The 23,516-nt window shown below is 43.7% G+C and overlaps 1 protein-coding gene across 1 annotated transcript in view; it reads left to right on the plus strand.

The window, feature by feature from the left end:
* The window catches only part of LOC137351760 (receptor-type tyrosine-protein phosphatase delta-like), a 583,992-nt gene extending 569,191 nt beyond the window's left edge, over positions 1–14,801 (plus strand). Inside the window, exons 35-36 of the mRNA XM_068016566.1 lie at positions 4,423–4,558; positions 11,112–14,801. Of these exons, the coding sequence (XP_067872667.1) occupies positions 4,423–4,558; positions 11,112–11,180 (205 nt within the window). The 3' untranslated portion in view covers positions 11,181–14,801. The remainder of the gene's footprint in view (positions 1–4,422; positions 4,559–11,111) is intronic.
* Positions 14,802–23,516: the final 8,715 nt, after the last annotated feature.

Here is a 23,516-nt window from a genome sequence, read left to right on the forward strand (position 1 = left end):
CTAACCGTAAGTCTAATTGTAGCATCCTTACAGGCAACCAGGATGAGATTAGCTCGCTAAACGCTGACCAGAGTTTGACCTTCTTGATTTTGTGAAGATCAGTTTTCCGATAGGAGGTGCAAATGAGTCTTCGGGGGAATCTCATACAGGACATTTTGTGAACCCGATGGGGTATTTCTATGATCTGGGCTGTACACCCACAAATTCCCAAGATTCTTTCCTTGTGAATGCTGCACCCCACTGAGAACACTGGATCATGGAATCAGTCCTTATCTGTAAACAGTGAACAGTCCAACAATAAAATTAAATGCACAATGGAAGATAGCCTAGTGAAAAACATAAACATTCTCTATTGTCTCAGGCTGAATCGCAAGGAAGTGTTCCAAATCTTGGCCCAATGGCCATAGACTGCATTAATCTCAATCCCACATATATCTGGCACCATGGGACAGGTAGATGCGCTTGCCCGTATAGGCTCACAGAACCGGCAGTGTAGCTAAAACAGATCTAGTGGACATCAACACCAGTGCAATGGACAACCCCAACAGGGCACTGAAATACCAGGTCACTCACTGGCCAGCCAAATGTTGCTATATAAAGCTCATGCCCTATCACTGTTTATCTCTGTTATCATGTATGGTGAGCCACGTACAGTATAAATCTCTTGAGTGTGTGACCTTGTGTTGTAACTGTGGAGCAATAACTTGACAGCAAAATGCTGTATTTACTGGGCTTAAAACATGCCAGGGGAGAAATCAGTGAGATCCAGGTTGAAGGTGTCTCTGATGGTTCAGTTGAGCTGACTTTTCTAGTTGATAATCTGTGCTGAGTTAGCTGATTACAACAACATGTATGTATATAGTGCCTTTAATGTAATAAGATGTCCCAAGGTGCTTCACAGAGGCATTACAAAACAAAATATGACACCAAGCGACATAAAGAGGTATTAGTTGACCAAAATTCTTAAAAGAGGAAAGCAAGGTGGAGAGGTGCTAGGAGGGAATTCGACGTTAGGGCCTAGGCAACTAAAGGCACGGCTGCCAATTTTGGGGCAATTAAAATCAGGGATGCTCAAGAGACCAGAATTGGAGGAGCACCGATATCATGGAGGGTTGTGGAGCTGGAGGAGATTAGAGATAGGGAGGGACCAGGTCATAGAGGGATTTGAAAACAGGATGGAAATTTTAAAATCAAAACTGGGAGCCAGTGTAGGTCAGTGAGCACAGGGATGATGGGTGAACGGACTTGGTGCGAGTTAGGAGGCGGGCAGCAGAGTTTTAAACAATCTCCAGTTTACAGAGGGTAGAATATGGGAGGCCACCATAAGTGTGTTAGGATAGTCTGGAGGTAACAAAGACACGAATGAGGATGTCGGCAGCAGATGAGCTGAGACAGACTGAAGTTGGGCGATATGATGGAGGTGGAAATAGGTGGTCTTAGCAAAGGTGTGGATATGTGGTTGAAAGCTCATCTACTGGTGAAATATGACCAAGGTTGCAAACAGTCTGGTTCTGCTCCAGACAGTTGCCAAGGTGAGGGAGCAGAGTTAGTGGCGTGGACTGAAGACAATAACTTTAGCCTTCCCAATATTTAATTGGAGGAAATTTCTGCTCATCCAGTATTGGATGTCGGACAAGCAGTTTGACAATTTAGAAACAGTGGGGGGGTCGAGAGAGGTGGTTGTGAGGAAAAGTTGGGTGTCGGCGCGTGCATGTGGGGCTGAATTTTCAGGGCCTCTAGAAGTCAGGAACGGAGGCAAATTGGCCATTATAAATTGTCCCTAGTATAGGTAGGTGGTAGGGGAATCGAAGGAAGGTGGGGATGTGGTAGGAATATGGGATTAATGTAGGATTAGTATAAATGGGTGGTTGATGGTCGACACAGACTCAGTGGGCCGAAGGGCCTGTTTCAGTGCTGTATCTCTAAATAAATAAATAAACCTGGTGCCTTTGAACCGGGTTCAAATCTTAGCAGCCTTTTGTTGTATCAGTGATCTGAGAATAGCTGTCTCCCCAGGAACAGCCCACAGGCTGCGCTCTCTCTTTAGGCTTTATAGGCTGCGCAACTATATTACCAATGGCGGACAGGCACTTCAGCCCCTGGTGGCCTCTTTGTGGGCTGGGGGGTGTTGGGGTGGGGGAGTGGTGCCCTTCTGATCGGACACCCTGTTCCCCACAGAGGACCCCCAGTAGCACAGGCCACCCCCGCTAGAACTACAAGTCTCCCCGCCCCCCCCCCCCCCCCCACCACAGCCTTACACTCCAACACTCACCCCCCTCGTCAGAGCCCAGCCAATTGTCCCCAGGGAGGCCTGACCCCCACTCACCTTTTCCAAGGCCTCTTCCATTGTCCCAGCAGTGGCCACCGCTCCTGGGCCGTAAGAGTAGCCTTCTCCTTTCACCCTCCAGAAAGAGGACCTCGCTGCTCTCCCTCACAGCCTTCAGGAGGACCTCAAGCTGAGAAGCAAGGGGCAATCCTGCCTCAGGTGCCAAGCATCTGCCTCTCATCCTGAATTCTTGGTTCTTGCCTTTAGTCTTTCAAATGACAGTCACAGTAATGGCTCCCGTAGTGCCTTTAAATGGGGCCCACATTTGCAGAGTACAACCTCCATCCTGCACCCGTGGCCGGTAATTGGCCACCCAACCCACCCTCCAGCCAATTAACAGTCGCATAAAATGTCACTTGTGACTTTGATAAGAGCTGTTTCAGTACTGTGGCGGGGTGGAAACCTAATTGGAGACATTCAAACATGGAGTTCTGGGAAAGATGGGCATGAATTTAGAGAGGAAAGGGAGGTTGGAGTTAATGCAATAGTTTGCAAGGATGGAGTGTCAAGGGGTGGTATTTTGAGGAGAGGGGTGATGCTGGTAGATTTGAAGGAGAGAGGAACAATACCTGAGGAGAGAGAATTGTTAATAATGTCAACTAACAGGGAGCCAGGAAGGAAGGTTAGGTTAATAAAATGCTGAAAATATTCAGCAGGTCAGCAGCATCTGTGGAGAGAGAAATAGAGTTAACTTTTCAGGTCAATGACCTTCCATCAAAACTCAGACCTGCTGAGCATTTACAGCATTTTCTGTTTTTATTTCAGATTTCCACCATCCACAGTATTTTGTTTTTGTATAAGTGAAGTTGGGTGGTCAGTAGTGTAGTGGGAATAAGGTCAAGAGAGAGGAGTGGGTCTCATGGGCAAGATGAGCTTGGAGAGGGCATGACAGTAGATAGGAGAGAAACTAGAAAAAGATACAGGTTCAGGGCTAGGACAGGGAAGAGCCTTGGAGAACATTCAGCCCGGTGGGCTAGAGGAAAGGAGGAAAATGGCAGAGGCAGCTGATTGGATGGTCTCAGTCTTGATGACAAAGAAGTCCGTGAGCTTGTCACTTGTTGGAGGTGAGGGTGGAGTAAACAAGGGAGAGGGGTTTAAGAAGACGGCTTGCAGTAGAGAAAAGAAGCCGGGGATTATCATTGCATTCTAGGATGATCCTGGAATAATAAGTAATTTTGGCAGGTGAGAGCAGGACCCAATAGTGCTTTGTGATCTAGCCAGAGAATGGCTAAACCAGTTGTCCGCCATATCCATTCAAGTCTGTGTTTCTTGGTCTTAAAGGAGCGGAGATGAGGGACGTACTGGGGGAACAGCTAGTTTGAGACAGAATAATGGTTGTAATGAAGACAAGGGCATTGAAGGTGTAGGTGAGGGCGTGGTTGAACAGATCGGTAGCTATAGGAATGTTACGGTGAATGGAGGGCCAGAGCCTAGACAGTTGGGATTTTGAGAGTGCAGTTACAAGTGAAATGGGGGAGGTCTCTTTCCAGGCCGATGCAGTAGGAAGTAGAGTTTGGAGGGGAAAGCAGGATGGGATGGAGAGTGATACAAGGAAGTGATCAGAGATGGCCTCATCTGTGATTAAGACTGCAGAAGTAGCAAGGCTATGTGAGATGGGCGTGAACAGGGTTTGGAGTTTACATGGAGGGTGAGAGAAAGGGAGGATAGAAGGGCAGTGAACTCAGAGGAGAGAGAACTTGATGAATTGAGATGGATAATTACAAAATTTTAAGCAGAAAAATAGACCACCTTGGCCCATGGTGCCTTTGTCAGGTAAGCCTTGCGACCACTGAAATTGAATAAATTATCTTAGGCAAAGAGGGAAAAATGAAACCAGGTTTCTCGTTTCTGATTTCTATATTGAGACCAAACCCCTGTCATCTCCCCCGCCCACCCCTTGCAGGGAATTGCACCTCTGTTGGCAGCAACCAGATCATGTTTAGTTGCGATGCCCCTCAGAGTAGAGACTAGCCAGACTTTGTGGAATCTCACTGCTTACTAAGTCTGCGCCTGCAGGAAAGGCGAGGTATCAATAATGAAAAAGTAATTTAGTCTCTAATTTGTACAATCTAATGTGAATTCCTTTGTTTTATTAGTGCTGGAGTCGGGAGGACTGGTGTTTTTATTACGCTCAGCATCGTCTTGGAAAGAATGAGGTATGAAGGGGTTGTGGACATCTTCCAGACTGTCAAGATGCTCCGAACACAGCGGCCAGCCATGGTACAGACAGAGGTAAGCACAGTGAGAGATTTGACCACAGCATCCCACTCAGCAATGGAGATGATACAGGACTACGTTACACACCTATATTTACAAGGGTCTGCGCTCCCCTATAAACATGTACAGGGTCTGCACTCCCCTAAAGCATGTACAAGGTTTCTACTCCCCTATAATATGAACAGGACCTCCACCCTCCTAGAACATGTACAGGGTCAGCATTTGGTCTTCACTCCCCTATAGTACGTACAGGGGCTACGTTCCCCTATAACACATACAGTCTGCTGTCCCCTATAACACGTACAGAGTCTCCAGTCCCCTCCAATATATGCAGGGTTTCCACTCCTCTATAACAGATGCAGGGTCTGTGTCATAGAGAGATACAGCACTGAAACAGGCCCTTCAACCCACCGAGTCCGCGCCGACCATCAATCACCCATTTATACTAATCCTACATTAATCCCATTTTCCTTCTCACATCCCCACCTACCCTCAAGTCTCCTACCACCTACCTACCCTAGGGAAATTTTTGCAATGGCCAATTTACCTATCAACCCACAAGTCCTTGGCAGATTGGAGGAAACCGGAGCACCCGGAGGAAACCCACGTAGTCACAGGGAGAACTTGCAAACTCCGCACGGAACCAAACGCGGGTTGCTGGAGCTGTGAGGCTACGGTGCTAACCACTGCGCCACTGTGCCGCTCCCTTATAACATGATCAGGGTCTGCACTGCTCTATAATGTGTGCAGGCTCTGTGCTCTTCTGTAACATTTACATGGTCCACACTCCCCAGTTACATGTACAGGGTCTGTGCTCCCCTATAATATTCACAATCCTGTGTTGTCTGATAATATGCACAGGGTCTGGCATTAATATATACAAGGTGCAATGTTCCATTGTAGCATAAGTTGTAGGTCTGTTGCCCCCTCTATAAGTTGCCCTAGTGAGTCCAGCAGAGTTGGCTGACCTCAGTAGGACTGCTACAATTGGCCTTTATTCCACTGAATTAGGGAGGGGAATTGGTCAGGATTACTTCCTGATTGTTATCCTATACCCCCTGCTGGAAGTGTACATTTGTGGACGTCATGCTCAACTGCCCCTGTGGTGAAACAGCCTCTTGACACTCACTGTTTCAGCTCACATGTTAAAAAATGGCCATTTCTGTAAGCCACGGGTGAGTGAACCTGTAAATCAGTAAGGAGTCAGCACCTTCAGGAGGAGAGAGCAAACTCACAAAAAATCAAATATACAGTTAAAACTTTTGACTGTTAGACACAGGCTGTTTAACACTTGCACCTGTGTTCATATCTGGGTCAGACTGATGAGATCAGTGATTCCACGGGAGTTGGGTTTAGGCTGTCTCAATCAAGTTCATCCCCTAATCTCATACTGATTGACACTGAATAGGTAACCTTACTCAGAGGGGTTGCAGAATGCACACTGTGAATAAAGGGGAAAATATCACCCGGTGCAGTCAGGGACACTCTTCTAAAATTGGAACTGAAGCAAAGAGTTGGGTAAAGCCAAGGAAACTTTGCATTGCTCTTCACCATGATAATAATTTGGATCTAGGAATGCTTGCCCATGACGCCAAGTGCCTGCAGTGGAGAGTGTTCCATTCTCCAGCACTAACATCCGTCATTTCAATGAGCTCTAAATCTGTAAAAAGCCATATCCTGACAGTCAAAGAACAGTACAGCACAGGAACAGGCCATTCAGCCCTCCAAGCCTGCACCGATCTTGATGCCTGTCTAAACTAAAACCTTCTGCACTTCCGGGGTCCGCATCCATCTATTCCCATCCTATTCATGTATTTGTCAAGATGCCTCTTAAACGTCGTTATTGTACCTGCTTCCACCACCTCCCCCGGCAGCAGGTTCCAGGCACTCACCACCCTCTGTGTAAAAAAACTTGCCTCGCACATCCCCTCTAAACTTTGCCCCTCGCACCTTAAACCTATGTCCATGCCACTCATAACTTTGTAAACCTCTATCATGTCGCCCCTCCACCTCCGTCGTTCCAGTGAAAACAATCCGAGTTTATCCAACCTCTCCTCATAGCTAATACCCTCCAGACCAGGCAACATCCTAGTAAACCTCCTCTGTACCCTCTCCAAAGCCTCCACATCCTTCTGGTAGTGTGGCGACCAGAATTGCGCGCAATATTCTAAGTGTGGCCTAACTAAGGTTCTGTACAGCTGCAACATGACTTGCCAATTTTTTTTTATTCTTTCATGGGATGTGGGCGTCACAGGCCAGGCCAGGCCAGCATTTATTGCCCTTGAACTGAGTGGCTTGCTCGGCTATTTCAAGGGCATGTTAGAGTCAACCACATGTAGGCCAGACCAGGTAAGGACAGCAGATTTCCTTCCCTAAAGGACATTAGTGAACCAGATGGGTTTTTACAACAATCGACAATGGTTTCATGGCCATCATTAGACTAGCTTTTTAAATTCCAGATTTATTAACTGAATTCAAATTCCACCTTCTGCTGTGGTGGGATTTGAACCCATGTCCCCAGAGCAATACCTGGGTCTCTGGGTTACTAGTCCAGTGACAATACCAGTGCGCCACCGTCTCCCCTAATAATTTTTATACACTCTGCCCCGACCGATGAAGGCAAGCATGCCGTATGGCTTCTTGACTACCTTATCCACCTGCGTTGCCACTTTCAGTGATCTGTGGACCTGTACACCCAGATCTCTCTGCCTGTCAGTACTCCAAAGGGTTCTGACATTTACTGTATACTTCCCACCTATATTAGACCTTCCAAAATGCATTACCTCACACTTGTCTGCATTAAACTCCAGCTGCCATTTCTCCACCCAAGTCTCCAACCGATCTATATCCAGCTGTATCCTCTGACAATCCTCATCACTATCCGCAACTATTCTAATCCCATTTTCCAGCACTTGGTCCGTACCCTTGTATGCTGTGGCATTTCAAGTGCTCATCTAAATATTTCTTAAATGTTGTGAGGGCTCCTGCCTCTACCACCCCTTCAGGCAGTGTGTTCCGGATTCCAACCACTCACTGGGTGAAAACATTTTTCCTCAAATCCTCTCTAAACCGCCTTCCCCTTACCTTAAATCTATGCCCCCTGGTTATTGACACCTCCGCTAAGGGAAAAAGTTTTTTTCTATCTACCCTATCTATGCCCCTCATAATTTTATATACCTCAATCAGGTCCCCCCTCAGTCTTCTCTGCTCTAAGGAAAACAACCTTGGCCTATCCAGTCTCTCTTCATAGCTGAAATGTTCCAGCCCAGGCAACATTTTGGTGAATCTCCTGTGCACCCTCTCCAGTGCAATCACATCCTTCCTATAGTGTGGTGACCAGAACTGTACACAGTACTCCAGCTGTGGCCTAACTAGCATTTTATACAGCTCTATCATAACCTCCCTGCTCTTATATTCTATGCCTCAGCTAATAAAGGCAAGTCTCCCATATGCCTTCCTAACTCCTTATCTACCTGTGCTGCTGCCTTCAGTGATCTATGGACAAGTACACCAAGGTCCCTCTGACCCTCTGTTCTTCCTAGGGTCCTACCATCCATTGTATATTCCCTTGCCTTGTTAGTCCTCCCAAATTGCATCACCTCACACTTCTCAGGATTAAATTCCATTTGCCGCTGCTCTGACCATTTTACCAGCCCATCTATATCATCCTGTAATCTAAGGCTTTCCTCCTCACTATTTACAACACCACCAATTTTCATGTCATCTGCCAACTACTGATCATACCTCCTATATTCACGTCTAAATCATTAATGTACACTACAAATAGCAAGGGTCCCCGCGCCGATCCCTGCTGTACACCACTGGTCACAGGCTTCCAATCGCAAAAACACAGTGTGCAATCTTCTTATATAAATTTAAACTATATATAAAGGAGAATCTTAAAAATCCTTTCGTCAACAAAGGGCTGATCTGAAGTACTAAAAAGATTTATTCCCTGCCCTCTTGTTAAAAGAATGTCGCCACGGGATCATGATAGAGTAGAGGTCCTCAGGATACTTGAAGCTTCTATTAGCTGCATGTCTCCTATTGCTAAATGAACTCCTGAATTTCCTTTTGGATTTATTAGTGACTATCTTATAACCCCTAGCCTTGGACTTCCCTACTAGTGGAAATGTCTTCTCTAAGTCTATCCTATCAAGCCCCTTTTTAATTTTAAAGACCTCTATTAGATCACCCCTCAACTTTCTCTGTTCTAAAGAAAAGAGACCTAGTGTGTTCAGCCTTTACTGACTGTAACCTCTCAGTTCTGCTTTCATCCTTGTAAATCATTTTTGCACCTTCTCCATTTCCTCTCTATTTTTTGTAATATTAAGACCAGAACTGGGCACAGAATTCTAAGTATGGTATAAGCAACTTCTCTGCTTTTCAATTATATTTCTCTGGAAATGAAATTTAGGCTGTATATTGAATATTAAACACCCAACTCTGATACACACCTCACAGTCAGCCTTTGGTTTTAAGTTGGCAGTTTATCTGATGAGCTGGCTGAGCAAACTAGATAAATTTATCCCTGACAATTCAACAGTTACAATAAAAAATTAATTATCCAATAATTTGTATTATGCAAGATAAATAATACAGCAGGGTGGAAATTGCTTTAAAAATCAATTATCAGATAGCTTGAGTTGAGCAACTTTGAAGAGGAGTAAATTATAATCAATTGTAAAGATGTTAAGTTTTTTGAATTAATGTGGGATTCATGGCTCCAATGTCTTCCAGGAAGAGCTGTTTATTCATGTAAAAAAAAGTCACATGGAGTCATCCTGGAAATTGTAAAAATCATTTGCAAAATAGTGTGCTTTTAATCATGAATGGGCTGTATAGCAGTGCTGCACTATGGACTGCAGGTATGTGTCTCCAGTGGTCCACACATTATCCCATTGGGACCAATGGGGAAGGGAATATCATGCTAGGCTTCCTGGATGTGCAGTATCCTGTGTTAAAGTAATATAAAGCAAGCCTCTTAAAAATGAATAATGCGGGAGTGAGCAACAGGCTGCCCTTTGACCCAAGGCTATCTCGATCTGATTAGAAAGGAGAGGCTCTGCCATCTCTCAACTGAATATCTTGGAGTATATTTAAACTACAACTATAGATAGTTGTAGTGTAAATGAAGTCCAAATCTGGAGTCAGGTCAGGCAATGACTCCAGGTTTGCCCTAAACAGGTTTATTGTAATAATTGCAAAGTGATTTCTGGTAAACTTGTACTGTAAATGCATTCTTACCTACTGGCTTATAAGCCTGTTTTACTCTCCTATTGATTCTATTGTTTGCAACTTATTTTTCCATCGTTTGCAGTATTAATAATTAGCTGTTAATGTGCAGTGAGCTGTGGATGGCCGAGATTGTCAATCACCCGTGGGGGCAAGATCAGTGCAGGTGTGTTTTGAAAATAGTGTCCCGACACCTCCGAGACATGCTGCTATTTTCAAAGCGGAGGCAGGGGGAGCCAGGAATCTGCTCATATCAAATTAACTGCCCATTAAGCCCCTTGAGGAGCTTATTAACAGGCTGGGGAGAGCCAGAAGGCAATTTTGAAATCGCAGATCGGCGAACTTGAACAGTCTGGTTCGCATTAGTGTACAGCTGTCGGGTGCAATGTGGGGAGCCATCAGTCATGTTCACGATGAAGAAAATGTTTCGGGGAAAAAGGGTTGTTGTGTCATAGTGGGAAGTTTGGTATCTTCTTGTTGACCGTTTGGCTACTTCTCTACACCATGAGGCTGCAGGCCCTCTGATCTCCTGCCTCCTCTATTTTGTAAGGTAGCGGCAAGCCCAGTCACGGCTGCCATCTACCTTAGACGATTGTACTCAGCAGTCAGTTCCTGCCTCCTGGCAGCATTGAGCTTGCCTCCGGCCCAATTAGGTGGTCTGCATTTGAAGATAGCGTCACATGAGTGACGCGGGGTCAGCATCTGGAAGTGATCTGGGCGTGGGATTCCTGACTCCAGATTGAAAATCAAACCTAATATCTGCTGAGGGAGTTCTTACAGGATATGTCGATGTTCCTGTCCAGGGAGGGTATTTTCTCTTGTCATGGACAGATACTCGAGCAGTGTCCACGTTACAAATCAATAAATGTTTGAAAGAAGTTTTGTTCAGCTTTACACACTGAGAAGAATACGCTCCCTGCAACTGCTCAGTTTTGAGTTGCATCCAGTACTTGGGAGGAAAATGGCAGCCAAGAATTGGCTCTTGGAGAGTCTGCCCTCTCAGGTACATGTAAACGATCCTGTGGCAGGGAAGTTCTCCTGATGCCCTTCAACCAAAACACCAAAATAGATTATCTTATCACTCATTCCATTGCTTTTTTTTTTGGAACCTTGCTGTGTAGAAATTGGCTGCTATGTTTCCATATAGTGAACTTCAAAAGTAATTCATTGGCTGTGAAGCAATTTGGGACACCCGGAGGATGCGAAAAGTGCTATTTAAATTCATTCTTTCCTTATTCCCAAAATGTATTTTTGTTTTCAGCTCCATTAGAGGCCAGCAAAATCATTAAAAGTTCATTCTCATTTGATGAAGCTTCCGTTTCTATGTTTTCAGGATGAGTATCAGTTCTGCTATCAAGCAGCACTGGAGTATCTTGGGAGTTTTGATCATTATGCAACGTAAAAAGCCATTGATCACCGAACTCCAACAGGCCACAATGGACACGGAGCACCTCTTCTGAGCCATATAGCGTGCTTGAAAAGTACTTCAATTCTAACCACCGCCAGGGGGAAGATATTTCGGATGAACCCTAAGGGAACTCAACGTTGTAACCCAGAAGAGAAGAAGGACCCTGGTCTGTTGGAGGGGGATCATTTTAATTATCGGACAAGTCCTACTTACCTCAAGTGTTCAACTGTGGTGAAATGGATCTGGATTTCCTCCTGTGTGGACTGTCTGATGAAATATAAGGAACGATGAGCAAAAAGTCATTCAGAAAGCAGATGAAGGGAAAACATGAAGAGATGGGATCCTGTCTTTGGTTACACCATTAGAGTTCTGCTTGCTTAAAATCCCTTTTACTAATCAAAGCTATGGAACAGCATTGAAGGAGATCGCTCACAAAAATCACATTTACTGCAGATGTCCTTTCTGATTTGTTTTGGCTACTGTGTGGTCATTAAGGGTAACTTATTTTTCTATCCCTCTGGCAGTCCTTACTGGGTCTTGCTTCATCTATGCATGTTCTGCATCTGTGCCTTCTCCCTACATCAGATCCCATTGTGAATCTACTTTAGGTCGCTTCATGATTATTTCCCATTTTAACCATTATATTAATGTTACAACAGTGAAGAAGCTGCACATAGGCAAGGTATTGTGGCTGTCAGTGTTGGATGATTATGGGCTCATTTTGTGAGGGAAAGGTACAGGTAGACATGACTGACCTTTTCCATTCAGTTCAGTTGAAAATCTGAAGCCAGTATAAAAACATCACCTCAGCTGGGACGCTAGCAAGCCGTGCCAGAGGCACGAGGACATTTATCCTGTAAGAGATGAGCTGACAGTTTCAGCCAGGTCAGCGACTTGAAGTGGAGCTGAGGCACGAGAAAGCAAAGTGTGTGTCAATCAATAGTGCAACCACACAACTCGTCCTGTCTGATCAAAGGAGGAGGACTGGGGAAAGGCCCCTGCTTTCCCTTTTGTGTACCTAGGAGACACTAAAGAGATAGCAGAAAATATTACACAAGGAAGGAAAAGAATAAATTAGAAAGAAATATTGCATTTACATGTTCCAGCCTGAAGCACCAAAGCATTTCTTGATCATAAATACAAACCTAGTTTTGCATCCATCTAAATGAAAAGGCTGAGGGAGGTAATGATGTGTAGTTATATCTGAGGAAGCACCCATATTTAAATAATTACAACATAAAAGTGATTAATGCGATGGCTGGACAAAACAGCACAATGCTCCTCCAGTGTTCTCTGGAACTTGTATAATCTCAGGGGCTGCTAAGGAGGTTTAATGATGCAAAGCCCTCAGGACAACCAATCCAATTTCATTATGATCTTCAAGTTAGGGATTCTAGTCTTGGTAGTTCATGGCCTGCCTCCTTCTGCTAGGAATGTCACCAAAGAATGGTGATGTGGGAAAGCCCTTCAGATAATTGTCATCTGTTCATCTCCCTGTCTGTGTATTCATAAAAATGCAATAATCCTGCTAATTGTACTAATTTGGGAGAAAGTGGAGAAGACAACCAGAATGGAGCCTTTTATGTTGGGCTGCAAAAATTAATATTTCTTAATAAAAATATTAAAGAAATATAATTGAGTGTTTTTTGACACTTCCGAAAAGATCATCCTATTTATTAACAACTCTAGTCATGCCCCCCCCCCCCCCCACCACAACCAATCCACATCCTTTACTCTGTATAAAGGGTGACTGGATATCACGAGCAACAAGAACAGCTGGCATTATCACCACTTGTCCGGTTACTGCAGCCTCATCAGTATCTTTCAAAAGGCTTGTTTTGAGGGCATGGTTTTGCAAACCGAGTACCCCAAGACACATTTTATGGTGCTGAGGCAGTGGTTAGTATAGTGGGTGTTTTTGGTGTCATCAAAAATGGTGAAGGGATTGTTTGGGATGAAAATTACATTAAACAGATTAGGATCTTTTTATAAATGTGCTGCCATATATATTAATCAGTGGAAAGAATTATTGCCATTTCTCCTCTTCAAAAAGGGAGCAGTTTTGGGTGATGTATCTTGCAGTGTCATTTCAAGATTTTAATTCACTGATAGCAAACAAATTAAATGAACCCACTAAAACAGCAGGAACAAATGGCTGATTTGCAGCAACAAGAAAAAGAAAAAAAACAATTCTTATAAACAATGACGGTCAGCAGGAATTTGTGGTTTACAAGCTATTCAGTAACAATGAATGGCACATTGAGCAAAAACCATGAATGAATATTCTTTAAAGCTCCATCATACCACAATTTCATGTATCCAAAGTTATAAAATATTTTTCCATTGGATTTGATATCCATTTCGGGACACATGCTTTGCTGACTGCCCTTTGATCTTTAATCTTAGCTTCCTATCTTCTTGATTGGCAGAGGTCAATGATAGTTGGCAGCGAGCAACTCATGCGTCATTTATCTCTATCTTTGTGAGGGAATGTTAGAATAGACAGTCAATTTGGAGGTCTCTTTGGTGTACACTGATTAATCTTGAACATCATTTGCTTAAATCCATTTTATGTAAATATCAGAATGGAGTCCAAGCCCTAGATGTAGTTTAGCTTTTACCATGATTTTTTTTTATAAGGTAAGCTTTTTAATTATCACTTTATAAAGTTAATAGTTAGTGAAGAACTCCTGTGATGTTTCAATAATGTCATTGAACATTGCACTGACCATCAAAATAGTCAAGAATAGACCCTTCTCCTCTCCCCACCAAACCTTATTATAAAATGTCTAAAAATGCTTTGCATCACAAAAGATCTTTTTCACCACTTAGCCTTGGGGCCACAAGTAGGAAGTCCATAATTACAGAGCGGAACAGCTTCAAAGAAATGCATAAACAACCATCCACAAGAGAAAAAAATAACTAAACCTTGATGACTTCATCAGGTGAGGAGAACATCAAGGCAAAGGGGAGCAGAAGCAGAAAAGGTTGAATTTGTGAGCGGTTTTCTTAAATCTTTTGTGTTTTGTAACATACGACAAACATAATCTTTTTTTTAATTGTGTATTTGTTCCTTTTTTAACAAAAAAAATTATCAGTCAAATTAAAAGAAACAAAAAAACATTTTAAAATACATTTATTTGTTCATATTATGTTTAAAGACAGTCTATTTTTTCACTGTAGAAATGTTTGTGACTGGCTATATATCATTGGATTCCAAATGTTAAAAGAGCTTTCTTTGTACCATTTTAAGGATGTGCTTCATTTATCAAAATTGCTTTCCTTCTTTATTTTGCCCCAAATGGAACTCTGATATGTTGGGATAAACAGAGTTAGCCTGGGGCTCGAGACTGCTACCCGGTTTATTCCAACGTGTTCCTTGTCAACGTCTGTGATGAATTTAATCAATAACTTGTGGAAGTTGCCAGACTTAACCAGTATGACAGCCAAATTAGTGGGATGTTGGAAAAACAAAGGAACTGTCATTTGTATGAGGGCCAAGTGATTATTGCTTTTGAACAACTGTTACTTATAACTGAAAATATAATTGGTTATAAAAACCACTGTGTATGTAGATATGTTGACTTTGTATTAAAGGAAGATTGTCTCGAGAAATGCTCTGGGTTATTCCTTCAAGGTGTCCTGTTGCTATCAGTGTTTCGACGTACAAAGGAATCAATGGTCCAATATATTATGATACTTGCTCATGCCATTTATTTTTTTCCCCAAGCTATGTGGTGTGTTGAATCTATTATGATAATTTAATTTGCATTAAGGAGCATGTAATAATCCAGTGAAAATAGTGGGTTTTCTTACTTGAGCTTCTTATTAATGGAGCTTTGCAAACAAGATCTACCATTTTGACTTTCTGTATTACAGTGCACCTTAGGGTAGATGAGAGCATTGTAAAGTAGTGTAGCTTCAATGGATGGCACCATTTTGATTTGCCTTCCCCTAGAAAAAAAAAGAACTTGGATTTATATAGCACCTTTCACAACCTCAGGATGCCCCCAAGTGCTTTACAGCTAATTAAATATTTGTCAAGTGTTGCCGCTGTTGCAATGTACCGTGTCCTCTTTACCTAAGGTGATAGTTTGCACAAGAAAACTATTTTCACAGTTTATTTTAGGTAAGGGCAAGAGCCATTTAGACTGTCAGATTGATCTCACCTTTGAGAATTCCGGTTGCTCAGTTGCAATGAGGGCAGTGAAGGGTTAGAGGAGTCACAAACAGCATATTACAACCAGTGTCTTGTATGTTTTTTCTTGATAAAGGGCAATATTAAATGTTGACTCACACCTCTCAAGGTCTACTTTCTGTGCTGTCTCATAGCAACAGCTAGTATGGTGCAATTCTTGAAAGAAACATTAAACCAATTTACCAGTGCTCTTGTCCATTCAGCTATGTGATTGGGTGACATTTGATTCTGTTTTGTGCTTAGTATTTGCCATGTCAATCGATAACAAGGGAAATTGGGAAAGCACATCATGTGCACATTGAAATCTGAAGCTGGCCTCGAACAAAATGAGCACGACTACTGGGCACATAAATATGATCCAAGCTATCAGCAGGGAACATGGTGCAAATTTGGAAACCGGGACTCCATATTTATTAATGAAATTGTAAAAATCACAAGGCCGTTGGGAATTAGATAGAAATGTAAGAATATAAAGCACTGGGAAAGGTCATGGTGTTCCATTTGGACAGTCTCAGTAAATCTTGGCACTTTTGAGTTGTCTGTCCCTTAGGTCTAGTTCTACAACTGCCTCAGTTTCCTTATTTCCAGTTGTGAGCCATGTAACATGCACAATTTAAAGTTTTTTTTTCATCCATTACTGACATTCCAGTTCATTTTTTAAACCATTTGCAGAGAGTTTGCACAATATGTCTGTAATAGGCAGTGATGGAGTACTGGAGACCTTGTACAACAAGACCCTCATCAATCATATAACATGCTCCCTCAATGGGAGGGGCAGGATGATAGAAGAAGGAAGAGGAGTACAACATCTTCTGCAACAGTCCATTTTAATAGATATCTCCTCATGGAAATGTTATCCATAGATGCAAGAAAATAAAATAATGGTTAAGTCTGATAATCTCTGGTATATAGTATATAAGATACTTTTATAGTTACTGTAGAAGTTGTACTGTGGCTTTCAGGTCTAGTGGCTAAGCAGTTTCAGCCAGAATAAGCCCCACCACAGAATGCACACAACTAGAGTGGAAGTTGGAATTAATGCATAGGGTTTATGGGAGGTTCAATGGTTAGTGGATAACAGTAATGGTTCAGACAGATAGTTTGAAGGACAACGGTTGTTCCCAGTAGAATCTGAATATCATCATCAAAAGTGCAAATGATCACAAACCAGCTAAGCATTACAGCAGAAGTTGGGCATCTTACAATTTTCTGGTTCCCCACGTTATTTGTCACATCATTTGTAAGATTTCTCATTCATGAAATTTCAAAAGGTTTTTTCTAAACTAAAATTGTGTTCATTGAGGTGAGGGAAGTGCTCATGCTAAGGAATGGCACTCTTCCCATTTCAGACACCCAGGGCTGGATTTTCCTCCTAGCTATTTGGTGGGGCAGGGGCCATAGGTGTTGTACATCAACTGGGTCATCCCCAGTTAGCCATCTTTAACGTTGATCCCATTAATGAAAGGAAGAATGATATAGCACATTACAGGATTAATAACAGGTGTCATGAAGACCCCCACCTGCCAAGAATGAGGCATATTAATTTTGGGTCATATGAACATTCATTTTAAACTGTTGCTGGAGTGAAGAAATAAAATTGTTTTACAAGAGATTACCAGATACTTGGCTGGAGGACATTTGCAAACTAAGAGACAGTGCTTAGAGAGAGAAAAGAATTGCTCACAGATTCAATTAACAGATATTGGGCTGGGCAATAGTGATCCACATCTTGTTGGGGTAAGAGACAGCACTACACCCCGCACCTTCCCCCCCCACCCCCCAACCAAGAGCTTTGGAATGCACAAACGTAGAAGTGGTCAAATCAGCTGGTCACATGACTAGCCTGCTGGTCCAAGTTTTTTTTGAGCTCGTCACAGGACAGTTTCGTCAGACTGCAGATTGTAACTGAACCTGGAGTAAGACCAACTCTCTCCTGGCTGGCTATCTCTCACTTTCTCACAGGCCTCTGAACCCACTGAAGACACATAAACCCCAAGAGAAAAGACCCCTACATCAAAACAAGTTGAAGTGTGCACTGGGCCCCAACGAATTGCTGGATTTACCGGCCAAAGACATCACATACAACTTAAAGGACCATAACTAAACTAACTACCAGATATCATCTCAAACTTTTCCCTTTATTCCTTCTACTTTTTCTGTCTGTCTCTGCGTGTGTGTCTATTGCGTATGCATGCTTGCACTGAGAGGGAGCTAAAATACAGCGTTGTTAAAATTAAACCCTGTTACGGTAAGACCAGGTGAAGGCTGAGAGGAAACCCCGAGACCCCGTCTCACCTGATCGTAACAGAAAGTTGGGGGCTAGCATCCTGGATTTGACCCACAAACGAGAATCGGAAGTGGATCAAATTGATCCCAATCAGAGAAAAGATTTCAATACAGATTTTCTTGTGGTTGTGTGTGCTTGAATACGAACATGTCTGAGACTGAAGCTAGTAGCTCCCCAAGCCAAGGTGAAGTAACTTGGGATAAGTTAAAAGCACTGTCTATGGATGAGTTGAGAAAAATGGCTGAGCAGTGTGGGATCACTATCTGTGCCAAGGTTAGAAAGTCTGAACTCCTAAGGCTCGTGGCCAACCATTTATCCCTTGAATCTGAAGAAGCAGAAACAGGGTTAGAAGTAGACCCCGACAGGTATTACTACCAAACCTACAAATGGAACAGAGAAAACTTGAATTAGAAGAGAGAGAGAGAGAGATAGGAGGAGAGACAGGTGAGAGAGAAAGATAAAGCCTTCCAGAAAGAATGCAGAGAGAGAGCTGAGGCGACTTGAGTTAACTAGGGGGCGACAGAGTAACCCCAGTGAAAGCATAGCCAATATGGAGGAACATAATTCAAGACTGGATACAGAATTGTTAAAACTTTCCCAACTAATCCCAAAATTCAATGAGAGAGACGCGGAAGCGTTTATGTCTTGAAAAACTAGAAAGGCAGTTAAAGTGGCCAGCTGAGGCTTGGACTCTGCTGATACAAAGCAAATTAATAGGAAAAGCCCATGAGGTTTATTCCCTGTTGCCAGATGAGTTCATCAGATTATAAACTGACAAATAATGCTATCCTTGGAGCATATGAGTTAGTACCGGAAGCCTATTGCCAAAAGTTTAGAACCCTCAAGAAGCAAGCTGATCAAACTTACCTGGAGTTTGAGAGAAATAAGCAAACGCTTTTGACCAGTGGCTGAGGGCTCTTAAAGTGCAGCTTAGCTATAAAAATTTCAGAAGTAATTTTGCTCAAGGAATTAAAAAACTGTCTCCCACTCTCCATAAAGACACACGTAGAGGAACAGAAGGTTCGTACAGCCTGGCAAACCACAGTGCTGGCTGATGAGTTTGCTCTTATTTATGTCAGTTTCTTAAGGGAAAATCTTTCCTAACCACCCCCACAAATCCAGAAAAGACGGAGTGGGAAGGTGATAGAAGCCCAAGCAGTCCAGGGAGAGAAAGAGAAGGAGGAGACACAGGGAGTCCTCCTCCAGCCAAAAAGGATAGTGCTGTAAGTAGGAGTGAGACCAGGAGACGTGTGCGCTTCCATTGTAATAAAGTAGGGCATTTAAGAGCTGACTGCTGGAAACTAAGAGGAAAACCTGTAGGGTTAATCAGGGCACACCTGCTCAGTGACAGAGAAGGGACCCTGATGGAAAACCCAGCAGCACAAGCTCTGGCTTTAACTGCAGTAAGAGTCAGACCCAGGAAGATTAATGCTGCAAGTGCAGAAAAATTTAATAGGATTCTTAAAGGTTATCAGGGTTTTGTGTTTGAAGGGAGAGTAACCCCATACCCCTTGAGTGGGGCAAGCAAGCCCATAGTAATTCTCAGACCCACAGGGGCCACTAGATCCCTTTTACTGGGAAAAGGCCTGGCCTTTCCCTCAGCCAGTGCAGTAAATACCAGAATGGTGGTGAATGGTATTGGAGGGCAATGTATGCCTGTACCTTTACAACGGGTGCACTTGGAGTGCAACCTAATTTCGGGACTGGTGACCGTAGGGATTGTCCCTAGTTTGCCTGTGGACTGGGTTGACCTGCTCCTAGGTAATGAGGCGGCGGGGACAAAGATGGTCGCTTCCCCAATAGTGAAAGAAAGACCACAGGAGGTCAGAGAGACAGGGCAGTGGCAGGAGATGGTCTCCTGCAGTTTCGCTGAATGTGTAGTGAATCAGGCCATGATCAAACCAGCTCCCCCAGAGGAGACAGTTGGCACTTCAGGCAGATGACCGTGGGGTCTGTGTGTCTGAGACTTTCTTTGGGAAGTTAAATGGATCGTCCCTAGCTAAGGCTCAGCGAGCTGACCCAGTATTGCAAGGGTTAGGCTGCCCAGTCTGAAAGTGAAGCAGAGGGAGTCCCTGATTGCTACTGTTTAAAGAAAGAGGTACTGATGAGGAAATTGAGTTATCCTCACAGACCTGAGAGCAAGGAGTGGACAATGGTTCACCAATTAGTGGTGCTGCAGAAGTACCGGAGATTACAGTGGCTGTACATGTCTGTATACAAAAAACTAAAGCCTGCATAAGACAGCAGCTTGACTGGTCAAAACTCCACAAAGGCATAGTAGAGTACTGTAGGAGTTGCCACATGTGCCAGCTTGAGGGGAAACCCCAAACTCCAGTGAAACCTGCACCCCTAAGTCCTGTATCGGCGTTTGGAGGACCCTCCAGCAGAGGGCTGGTGAACTGTAAGGGACCCCTGCCAAGAACAAAAGGGGACAGGCAAGCACAAGGCTGGCAATAGGTTAGAAAGGAACAGGGACAAAGAAGGAAGTCCGGGAGGAATCCTGGATGAAAACCCCAACTGTCCAGTCAGCCAATCCTGAAATGTTTGAAAAATTAAACCCCACATCCTCTTATGTAAATTCAGATACTAGAAGCACCCCGCCAGAGTTGCTAACAGCATTTACAGGAACCTGCAGAGACAAAGAAAGTCCTCAAGAAGGCAGAGAAACTGTGAGGGTGATGCCTCACCTAGTCAAAGTGCCACAGGGGAGTGCAGCAGAATCTGGACAAATACCTGCAAGCAGGAGTGTCCAGAGGACCAAAGGTAAGATTAGCAAAGAATCCCTCCCCCCCACAACAGTCAGGAGAAAAGGGAACCAACCATCCCCTCAGGTGAAAAGCCCTTGAATGACTCAAAGCACTGAAAGAGTTCAGAGTAGAACCACCCACTGCCAACGCCCATGAGCAGAACTCCCACTTAGGGCTAATTAAATCTAACCCTCCCCCTGCAGACCACAACAGGAACAAAGACACCCTAGGCAGTCATGGAAATGTGCCAACTGAAAAACTTTCCCAAAACCACATGTTTACTGGGATGCCAAAAAGGACAGCTAAAAGCAGCATTACAAAGACAGGTTGCAACAACTGTTAGGATTTCTGAATGAATGAATGAGAGAGATGCATGTGTGTTTTCCTGTACTTAGTTTTTCTCTAGTCCCTTTTAATGAAGTGCTCTTTAAAAAAAAAAATCACATTTCATTCAGCTGGGTGTGGAGATGTCATGAACACCCCCACCTGCCAAGAATGTGGCATCTTCCTTTTGTCATATGAACATTCATTTTAAACTGTTGCTGGAGTGAAGAAATGAACTGTTTTACAAGAGATCACCAGATACCTGGCTGGAGGACATTTGCATACTGAGACTGCTTGGAGAGACAAAAGAATTAACAGATTGGGCTGGACAATAGTGATCCACATCTTGTCGGGGTAAGAGATTGTACTACACACCCCGCGCACCCCCCCCCCCCCCCCCCCCGGGAGCTTTGGAATCCACAAACGCAGAAGTGGTAAACCATGTCACATGACTAACCTGCTGGTCCAAGTTCTTTTGAACCGGACACAGGACAGTTTGGTCAGACTTCAGATCGTAACTGAACCTGGAACAAGACAGCCTCTCTCCTGGCTGGCTCTCTGTCGCTTTCTCACAGGCCTCCGGACCCACTGAAGACACGTAAATCTCAAGAGAGAAAAGACTCCTACATCAAAACAAGTTGAAGCATGTACTGGGCCCCAATGAACAGCAAGAATTATCGGCAACCAAAGACTCCACATTGAACATAAAGGACTGTAAATGACTACCAGCTATCGCTTCAAATGTTTCCCCTTTATTCCTTCTTTTTTTGTCTCTGTCTGTGTGTGTGTTTATCGCGAATGCATGCTAGCATGGTCGTGTAGCGTACTTGTGGTCTTTAACTGAATTAGAGTTTAAGATTAATAAACTTCCACCTTTCTTGTTTAAATCTAAGAAAACCTGCCTGATTTGATTTCTTTGCGTTACAATTGGAAAGCAGTGAACAAGGATTCACTGAGAGGGAGCTAAAACACTTATTAAAATTAAACCCTGTTACAGTAAGATCAGGTGAAGACTGAGAGGGAACCCCCTAGACCCCTGCCTCACCTGGTTGTAACACAGGCCTGTGGATGGTTGGGATGGAATCTGAAGTCAAATGGTAAAAAACTGGACCAGTTCTAATTAATTCAGAAACCACTGCCATGATAAATGTGCTTGTCCTTTGTTATAGAACAATCCCTGTGCAGGTGAGTGATGCTACCTTCATTGTCTAAACAAGAGCTGTTTATTAAAACCCTTTTTTTCCAACATTTTCTTATGGACTTTAGTTGAAAACATTCCAAATTCACAGGAGAATCAGTCTTAGTGTTTGACAGACTGAAATGTGCCAGCCCTCAGTGACAGGTACTATAAACATTGGCCCAGATTTTGTGGTCAGCGATGAACAAGCAGCCCTTGCCATTCATTGCATTTACACTTGTGGGCTTTTACACTGCAACTTGTGGTAATTGGAGAGCCATTTCAGCATAGCACCCTCTATAGAGGATCTGGGATCTATATGAACAGGGCAAGCAACAGCATGTCCCCTCAACCAGATTGTAGAATCTTTACTAAGACACAGTGGGGGGTGGTGGGGGGGAGGGGGAAGCAATTTCTACAGGCAAGGTGAAGAAAGTTTGGGTGCATGCAGGAAGTTAAAGTCCCTAAATGTGACACTAAAATAAAAGTAAAATACTGCAGATGCTGGAAATCTGAAATAAAAACAAGAAATGCTGGAAATATTCAGCAGGTCTGGCAGCATCTGTGGAGAGAGAAGCAGAGTTAAATGTTTCAGGTCAGTGACCCTTCTTCAGAACTAGTAGTTCTAAATGTTCTATTTTAACCAAGCATTCTGGCTTTAAGAACCAGCGCACCTATTTCACAATCTGCCACCAACTCACCAGAGTCAAACAAGTGAGTGCAGAGTGGGGAGTGCATCTTCAGTGAAACTGACAGGCTGGGAAGGCTTTGAACAGTGAAACTGAAGTGTTCCAGCCATGGCCGCAGAACTCCTTCTCAAAAAGTGCTTTCACTGCTTGACAGGTGATTGCCAATTTCTTGGAAGTCACTTTACCTGTTCTACACTTCACTCACCTTTAACCTTCACCAAGACATGTGAGCAGCTTATGCAGCTTTATCTTGCACCTCTGATGAGGAACAAAAGGAGCAGCAAAACCATTGCCAACAGCATCAGGAGCAACATCAGTAGCAGAAACACCAACTCTCTTCTCAGCCGCATGCCATTCTACAGGGCAGAGGGGATGGACAGAGATCCAGCTCCAAAGAAGCGAGATCCCTAACACAAGGTCTACAGGCAAAGGATCAGCTCTCTTGACAAGTGTCTCAGAAAGCTTGGGCTCACAGCAGATCACTACTGACATCTGCAGTCTCCTAGAACAAGACCTCCTTCCCAGTGGACCAGGTGGGCACACATTGGCAGAGGCCATCAAGGTGCCTGGCACTGGATGGTCACCACCCCCACCATATCTGGGTTTCTTCTTCCCACAGTTCTGAGCTCTCCTGCAAGGATAAAAAAAGCGGAGTTATGAGTGTTAAAAATGGCTTGTGTGGAGAGGAGGGAAGGACAACATTTGTAGAGGGAGACTGAGAGGCATGGGTGTGAGAAGGTAATAGGATGAGGGTGAATGCCTGTGTAAACTGTTCAAATGGGGATGTAAGGTGCCTGGAGAGAGAGGAATGAGTGAAGGTACAGGGTGTGTTGTTCTGAGGAGTACTGTGCAAAAACGATTGCTGGGAAAGTCACAGTGTGGGCTTACTACCTGAAAGTGCTAGGCCA

Source organism: Heterodontus francisci, chromosome 36 (assembly GCF_036365525.1).
Source record: "Heterodontus francisci isolate sHetFra1 chromosome 36, sHetFra1.hap1, whole genome shotgun sequence".
In the NCBI taxonomy this organism is placed as follows: Eukaryota; Metazoa; Chordata; class Chondrichthyes; order Heterodontiformes; family Heterodontidae; genus Heterodontus; species Heterodontus francisci.